The following is an 8,864-nucleotide window of genomic DNA, read 5'->3' as shown; positions in this document are numbered from 1 at the left end:
GAGGATCAATGTAATTCTACCGTTCTGTGTGGAACGAAAACAAAGATCTCGAAAAGAGGACTTCTCTAGTGATCAACACCATAGTGATGTGTCTTGAAAATACCTGATCTGATTGCTTTAGTGCTCTGCATACCTGCACAAAGAAGTACTGGTTTTTCGACAGCATCCTAGCGACTCCAAGAATAATCATGCAGTGCATTGGAGACAGAGGAAGGATCAAAACAAGACAAAGCCTTCAGACACATCCTAACAAGAAAGAGGTGTTTCCTGGCTACCTCATTGTAGCCTCATCTCATTTCAGCTCGTTTTAAAAGTGAAGTCATACCTCCAAACCCTTTGAAGTTATTACCACATACTTGATCCCGTCCAAACAAATTGCTGCAGCATGAGACTGGGATTTGCCTGGAATTAGCCTGCTCAAGTCAGTGCATTGATGGTATTCCTAGGAACAGCAGCTTCACACAGGGAAGAGCAGAAGTGCTGAGCAGTGTCTGATATCTGATCCATCAGAGTCCTGGTTGGCATTGCTGCTTGCAAAACACAAAGGATAGGGTGAATGCCTCTTAATAGCTGTACTCCTATGCAGATTGCATCACTAGAAAAACAGCTCTACAGGACATACTGAGCAGCCTGGAACCCTGTTGCTGTTGAACAAAGAGAAGTGCTGAACATGCCCAGCATTCACAGTCATCCCTGAGTAGCCTGAAATTTAGGTGTAAAGTTCTGAGATGAAAAATATTATTTGGTCTGAATTATATGTGTTGCTCTGCAGGGAAGACTTAAGGATTATTCTTCTATTTATTTTAACTGGGGCTGCCAAGAATTTAGAGGTATTAATGTGAAAGTTCAAAGAATTCACAGAATTTCTGCAAAGATTTGCCATTCAGTTAAAAATTCCTGTTGGCTATTCAAAGGAAAGTTCTATCCACAGATGGTTACATGCTGCTTTTAAACAATGAAAAATACCATAAAACCAATGTATGGGGATGTAATTAAATTGGAGCTTCGGGCAAGTAGTGAGACACAGGGAAGATCTTCAAAGTTACTCATGTGTTTAACTTTCTTTGCCAGCATGTAGCAAATACACACTGTAACCACACCTGTCCTGGAGGAAATTTCAAACTTAGTTGTAAGGGTTACAAAACATGTTTATCCAGCATGAAATTACTTCTCTGCAGAAAGCAGTCATTTCTTACTCCTGCTTAAAGGGCCTGGTCACCTGCCAACTTTAGGCGTTGAAAGAAAGCAGTCATGTTTCACTACAGAGATTGATGCTCACCCAGAATGGTATATAAACAAAAAATGGTGGACAAAAAAAAAGACAAGAAAGCTCAGAATTTTGATGCAAAATAATTTAATGAGGAAGTAAGACGTAGAAGATCTTACTGAGAATGAAAAACACAGTGAAAATATTGCCAAGGTCTCATTAAAGGCTGCAAGCAAAGAATTGTTCCAGGGCTATGCACTCTACATACATTACTCTTTCTTTTTCATGGCATGGGAAGACTCGTCCCACTTTCAACCAGCCAAAGATCATTGATATAACTAATTCAAGGCCATTATTATCAGGAGCCACTGGAAAGAATAGTCAGAAAACTAAATTAAATCGTTAGCTTGAGAATTACATGTAAATGTGATTTTCAGAGATGCACAGTTCACTCTCCAGGAAAGCAATGCCAGTAACAGGGATTGTGGAGGCACATCTTCCTCCGTGCTGGGTGATTGCTCCTTGCTCCTTATTCACTGCACTTTTAACATGGTCTGCAGCTCCCAAAACCATAACCACTGGATCCATAGGAAGAATATGACCTCCCATAATTGTACAAGCTCCTAGAGCCATAGGAGCCGCTGGGACCCAGAGAGCTCATCGATCCAAACAAGCTCCCAATGCTGGATGGTGCTGAGCTGCCCACTACGCTCTCCTGAGGGCAGGAGCTGAGAATGGGTCCTGGGAAGGTCATGACCACAGGTGGTGGGTAGATCACAGCTCTCGAGTCACCACAGGATGTTACACAGGGCTGGCTCCAGGCATTTGCAATTGGTTGCGGGCAGGTCACTTCGCAGGGCGCAAGGCAACGGGAGCTAATCGTCTGTCTGTAGGAAGACATCTTCTGGGAATGGAGATAAATCTGAAACACACAACACCGAGGCAACACAAGGCTGAAAGCTCAGACACCAAGGTAATGGAGATTGTGCTTGGAAGAGAAAGAATAAGAGATAGCAAGAAGACCAGAAGGAGGGTGGAGATTTCAGTTTTGTCTCAGCAGCCATGTCCCTTTTCTCATCTTCTCATGCCCTCCTCTTCTCCCTCAGAACAATCTCCATTTCTTTTGGCTCTTAATTATGGAGCCAATTTGATACATAAAAACATCATTAACAGTCAAAGAAATTGTGTATTTGAACTCGAGCTATCTGTCTATCCTTTTCCATTTCTTCTTTCCACCATTCCTTTTTGAATCTGACTTACTCTGACACTTGATCATTTCTTTTATAAATAACTGCAGAAAAGAACAGAAACACTGGCTAGCACGTATGTAGTAACATCCTGTGCTGGTTCTGCACTACCTGTAATCATTACAACTCTATGAGGCAAGTCATTGTTATTCCAGCTTTAAGGAAGAGGTAACTGAGGCTGAGAAGTGAATGCATTGCCCAGAGCCATTTGGTGAGGTAACAGCAGAGATGGAGTTACAATTCAGGCAAGCCTGGTTGTTAACGACAGTGTTATTCCCCAATCTTTCAGATGCTACAGCTGGCACCGGGGCTCCCCTGCACGTTCGGTACAAAGATAAAATGAGCAGCAGCCACATCCCTGAAGAGCTCATAAAGAGAATTTGCTTGGCAGAATATCCCACATTTGGGTGGGAACGCAGTATCAGTGAGGTTTCCAGTATAACTAGGACTCCTGTGACCGTGGTCCCAGCTGACCTGCTAAAGATGACCGAGGTGACAGATGACTGGCAGAACTAGGAACTGTGTGTAATTTTGTGGAGTCCTTTTCTTTAATCATAAGATCACTTAATCACTCATAAAAATCGATTTGCAACTCCTCTTGATATCTCTCCCGCCTTACTAAACCCCACAAAATGAAAGGCTAGGAATACAGAAAAGGAATAAAGTCCTGACCATAACAAGTACATAATGCAATGCATGACAGGCTTCAGATTAATTCAGAAATAATTGCAAAGAACAGGACAAAACATTATTGCTAATGGTGGCTTCCTAGTTCAGTCTGAGACTCAGAGTTAACTTTTCTTGGTAGTCACCATTACAACTCAATGCGAACAAAGTAAGGCAGATTCATAAAGGCAGGATGGTCAAGCTGGAGGAAATAGGAATTCACTAAATCTCACTATAAATAAGTTTGCATATCCCAGACTTTCAACTGCTCTGAAAACTCTTTTCCTGCCTTTTTTTGCAGCCTGCCACTAAGCAGGAAACAGCCCTTTCCGAAAGAAATCTTCAAACATTTCACACGTTTCTAAGAATCACAGTTTTGTTTCAGCTAAAATCCTGCATTGTTACAGCAACATATTAATAGCAATAGCATCAGGCTCAGACTTACCCTCTCACAGCAAAGAGCAAGTCAGGAGAAATGGGTAGAGCAGCCCAGAACTGTGAGTGCTTTTATGCCTTTTCTTAGGCAATCAGGAGGATATGAAACATTCTTCATATATGATGTCCTAATGCATTATCAAACAAAAATTTACTCCACCTGTAACTGCCCCAGATAATGTAATTATTTTGCTCAGCGATGGTGATTACTATTGTGTTCTTGTCATTACTCTGGCAGAGTCATTTTTTTTCTTTTATTGCTTTTTCCTATTTCTCTGATTGCCTCATAGAGCAAAGATTGCTCTGAAGTATCCATGAAAACAATATGCTGACATACCTGAGATACTACTCCACTTTTCGAAGTCATGCTCCAGTAAAGGGGGCATTGTGCAATTTATCCCATCATACCCACACACATTAATTTCTATGACTCTAATATGAGGCACATTAGACTCCACAGACACCTTCCTATTGAGGTGTAGGTTTGGAAACGGGAAGCGTTTGTTCCCGTCCTCCTGGCCAAGAAACAAACACAAAGCACATGTCCCACTTCATGCTTTAAGAGTACAGGTGGGGTAACCTATAAGCAGGGAGCTGCTGTTATCCAGCCCTGGCATGGGGGACGGGAGCCTCAGACAATGAGAAATTCATGTCCAGCTTTCATTGTCAGGGACTCCATGGGATCATTGCTGAAGACCTCAGGGGTCCTGAATGATGAACGATTCATAGTTTGGGATGAAACAGGTCAGCGAGTGAAGCCATGCATCACCCTCGGAAAACCTTGGGCTGGAATCTTAAAGTACAGTTTCAGCTGATGCAGAAGATTGGCTGCTTACTTCAGCAGATTTCTTCCTCAGATCCAGTACCCTGCCTTCAGTTCTTCAGCTATTTACTGATAAAACTATTTCCAATAGTGACTATCCATTTTGTGTACCCAAGTTGACATAATTTACAAATGCTTTTTTAACCTCAAGAAGATGAGTTCTTTGCCTCTAAAATCCAGCCCCTTCTACAGAATTTAAAGTTGACTGCCTGGTTTTGAGTAACCTTGAGAATTCTGTTCTAAAATATTAATTTTATTCCAGTTTGTCCATCAGCACTTGGTAACTGTTACCAATACCACAGTGTAATGCTGTACAGGTGACCCATGCAAGAAGGTTGAGGAAGCCTGTTTTCCGGGGCTGCCTTGGAATTTTCTTCAGTGTTGTTTCCTAGCAATGCCTGCGGAAACACCCTTTAAAGATACTGATAGTTTACGGTAAAGGATTCACATAAATGAGAAACAGGAATAGAAACAAAAGGAAGAAGATGTTGCGGAGAAACAACCCACCCGGTCTGCTCCTCCTGCCCGAACCACACCTGGTTTCACTTTGTCTGGAAGCAGGTGACAACAGTGATGACATATACCTACAGATACCTGCAGATACCTGCAGATGAATCACATAACTCTTGGAGATGCATCCCTCTTCTAACCATCCTGCCCTCCTGATAGGGCAAAGGGAGCTACATACTAGTATCAATACTGCTGGCACCCCAAACTGCTTCTTTTGACTCATGATGTTCGGGGTTACAGCCACATGCTTTGCTTTTGTAATTTTATGAACCCACAAAGTGGTGTCTGGAGTCCATCTTAATGTTTTTTCCCACATAATGGAAGTTTCATGTGCTTTACCGACTCAAACCATTCACAGCCATTTTTGCCAGTGCAAATATGGTATAGTAAAATATTCAGAGACAAATAGCTCTATGAAAAGCAAAGTTAGCATGACATATGGACTGCCTTTGCACGGATTCCTCGTATGACAAATCACAGTACTGCTGTGGCACATGTGGATCCATTGTACGCAAACAATCATCAAACCCATTTACTAAATTAGCATAAAATGTTTTTATCTATATCAAGCACAAAATTTTATTGTAACACAATCAAAAAAGACATTCAAATGTATCTGCAAAATCTTCCATGAATTGATTTTGGATTATTTCTTTACAAGCGTGACTAAAAACTCTTCCAGGCTAGCTAGCTTGGGTGAACATCACAATCAAGAATAGCAAAGGGACAACCTTCGTTTCACTTTGTAATTGAAATCCAAACTCTGCTCAGGATGCCCAGGTATTTCTGTGCAATTCTTCCAAGCCCACGGTGGATGGCTTTGAAGTCATCCATCCAAGAGTACATCTCATACAGTGTGGGTGGAGTTTGTCTCATCTGGTAAAATAGCACACCCAGGTTGTACTGGCATGTCTACTACACCCTAGGAGGAGTCAAATAACAGCACACGAGTGGATGAGCCATCTGAGAGAAGGAGAATGCAATGAAAAAGGAGTAACTGCCAACAAGGAGGGGTTGAGTAGCGCTTTCTGTTTGAGGAACAGTTTAAGTTCTTAAAAATAATATTCATGCCTTGGTCTATACTTCAAGCCAAAAAGCATGACTGCTGTTAATGTGGACACATTAAACTCTGTTGCTGGAATGGCCACAAAACCTAGCTGGGACCATAAAATAAATATTCGTAGAGAAAACACAAGACTCCACTGCGCTCTTGTGGCTTAGCTGAGAGCGTGACTCAAGCTGAGTAAATCAGAGTTACCTCAGACACCTCTAGACGAGGCGAATTCATGTCTCTGAGCTGAAGTGTTGGCACACCCTCAACTTGTCTTGAAACTTGTGGTGCCATTTCCAGATCAGAATTACTGATGCATATCTGGGACTTCCTGAGATAGCATTGCTGTCAAGATGAAAGTGTCTTTTGGGGGTGGGTGGGTGTTGTTTTTTTCTGAGATGACACCAAACTGTCCCCAACTTCCTTGGGAGCAGAGAGGTTCTCCAGTTTCCAGCAGTTCCTTTCTTGGAGGCTTTGATTTTTTAAAAATCTTCCTTAAATGTCAGAGCTGTTTGTATAATTCTGATGATGTGACTGTGTAACAATAGACTCTTTTGTCTGATATAAGTAGAATGCAACCCTAACAGCCTAATCGGGCACAGGATGCCATCTTAATGCGGTCTGCTATTAAAGTATTTCTAGGCTATATTCCCATGTGTCCCAAAGATGTGACTTTGGTATTTTCTTCAAAACACAGTGTGCAAGGTTCAGCCAGCTCCTTGTGCACAGTGACAACAGGGGTATAAAGTGAGGACAAAAGTGAAGTGGATATATTTATTTGAATATAAAAATATATCTATGCTAAACATTTGGCATATTCTAACCCTAACAACAACACTCTGCATACATATTCTTTGACCAGTATGCACACATACTTCCCAGTGCAAAGGCATTTTTATGATGGCATTAACCGTGTGAGATGTTGATTCTCATTCCAGCTGCTGGGAAGGAGGAATTATGCATTGCACAGGACATATCCTGGCCCTGTGCATGTAGGTCCATTTATAATCATCAGCTAATAAAGGGATGTAAGGGAGAGAGGTGTGAAGAAAGGCTGGAATAAAACAAAAAGAGAATGCTAATATTAGGATGCAGCATGATTTTTATTAGGAACAAGAAATGGCATTTACACTAATAACAAGCCAAAAAAATTGAAGGAGTGTTTCCAGTTTATCAGACCTGATCACAAGCAATTCGTCAACAAGGAATGAGTGTTTCACACAAGGTGTTCTTTCTTCCCTGTGGCAAATCTAATTTTGCCAACCAAGTTCTGCTTTGCAGCATGCAGGACGGCTTTGTTGAGCACAAAAGCTTAACACATGGGAGAGCAAAGCAACTTCCCTGATAGAAATTGTGTTACATCTTCTAGGTTGAACATAAAACCAGAAAAGCAGTACACAGAGAGGCTAAAGCACAAAATGACCCAATTTCCCACCCATACTGTCAGAACGGAAAACACACATTTTGAGAAACCAGTGCAGGTTTACAGCAACAACATCACAAGCAAATAGAGCATAAGAAGGACAAGCAGAAGGGCAGTTCCCATGGGTGCTGAGCAGCACCCATAGGTCCCAATGGATTAGCTGGGAGTTGTGGGTGCCCAAGGCTTTGGAGAGCTTCTCAGCTCAGCTGCATGTCCAGGTCTTGCCGTCAGTTCCTCCGCTGTTTCTCTTGCCTTCCACACCTTCTGCCATGCTTAGCATGGCCCACAGCCCCCGTAGCGCTGGCTCCAGACCTGGCTGGAGGACGACAAGGAGCCCCCATAGACAAGGGAGCCCTGCAGGCCCCTGGGGCGGCCCAGCCCCAGCGGGGCTGAGGTGCCCACAAAGCTCTCCTGAGGGCAGGAGCTGAGGATGGGGCCCGGGAAGGTGATGACCACGGGCGGTGGGTAGACCACGGCACGGGAGTCCCCGCAGGAGGTGACGCAGGGCTGGTTGCAGGCATTGGCGATGGGCTGCGGGCAGGCTATCTCGCAGGGTGGGTAGCAGCGGGAGCTGAGCTGCTGGCTGGAGGAGGACATCCTTCGGGCAGGGAGGTGAACCTGAAATACACCAGGCAGCCTGATTCAACTCACTGCTCACGAGCCACCGCACAGACCACCCTGCTCTGCCTCGCCGGCAGCAGGGAGGGCTCAGGGTGTGCCATATGGAGTTGCTCTGCTAAGGCTCGGGTGTTTTTCTCTCTCTTTCTCTTCCCCCTTCCCTGCCCTCCTTCCTCCCTCCCCGGCAGCTCCTCTGCGCTCTCCCAGGCTTTCCACATGCTGAGCGCTGCCCAAGCTGGCCCACCCCCAAAGTGACCTGTGGCAAACAAGCTGGAGATCACCCGTCACCAGGTTTTGCAGCAAAACCCACTACATCTACCAAAGCCTGTGAAAGGAGAGTGTTTTCAAGGAAAAAGAGGCATAAGCAAGACAAGCAGAGTATTTCTGAAAGATTCAGTTAAACCTGCTCAAGCACGATGCTTTAAATCAGAAAGATTAAGCGGGGTCAAACTTACTCAAGACACCAAAGAGGAGAAGTAAGGAGCAGCTGACTGAGGCTATCTCTGCTGTGAGCCCTTTTTATACCGTTTCTTGGGCTGCCCGCTGGTCTATGACACCTCATGAACAAGATCTTAATTAGTTCCCAAACACACAGATTACACGTCGTTCCTCAACTTCTCATTCATGCAAATAGTTTCCTCACTGTTAGCAAGTATTACTCAGCCCAGGTTTTCCTCAGTGTCTCCCAGGTTCTTCCTTCTTACAAATCACTCAGCTGACTTCCCCAGGTTTGCAGTATGTCTATGTATTATTTTTTTTCTTACAGATACTGAAGCTTCTGTTTCTGAAGTTGTTTTCATACTCTATGTTCATTACAATGCTTTAACTCTGGATATATTGTTACCTTCTTGGGGACCATTATTACATTTTCTCTGGGAATATCA

At 43.5% G+C, this 8,864-nt stretch overlaps 1 protein-coding gene and 1 long non-coding RNA gene across 2 annotated transcripts; both read right to left on the bottom strand.

Moving 5' to 3' along the window:
• Positions 1-1,337: 1,337 nt before the first annotated feature.
• Positions 1,338-3,618, bottom strand: LOC143171115 (feather keratin B-4-like). Its single transcript, XM_076359878.1, has 2 exons — positions 3,566-3,618; positions 1,338-2,129 (listed from the first exon to the last, which is right to left on the bottom strand). Exon 2 carries the CDS (start codon positions 2,106-2,108, stop codon positions 1,752-1,754), a length of 357 nt encoding a protein of 118 aa, XP_076215993.1. The 5' UTR covers positions 2,109-2,129; positions 3,566-3,618; the 3' UTR covers positions 1,338-1,751.
• Positions 3,619-7,023: 3,405 nt separating this feature from the next.
• Positions 7,024-8,497, bottom strand: LOC143171068 (uncharacterized). The gene is made up of 2 exons (XR_012997134.1): positions 8,436-8,497; positions 7,024-7,980 (listed from the first exon to the last, which is right to left on the bottom strand). It is a non-coding gene; the product is annotated as an uncharacterized LOC143171068 (long non-coding RNA).
• Positions 8,498-8,864: the final 367 nt, after the last annotated feature.

Source organism: Aptenodytes patagonicus, chromosome 26 (assembly GCF_965638725.1).
Source record: "Aptenodytes patagonicus chromosome 26, bAptPat1.pri.cur, whole genome shotgun sequence".
Taxonomy (NCBI): domain Eukaryota; kingdom Metazoa; phylum Chordata; class Aves; order Sphenisciformes; family Spheniscidae; genus Aptenodytes; species Aptenodytes patagonicus.
This window is presented reverse-complemented; position numbering and strand designations above follow the sequence as displayed.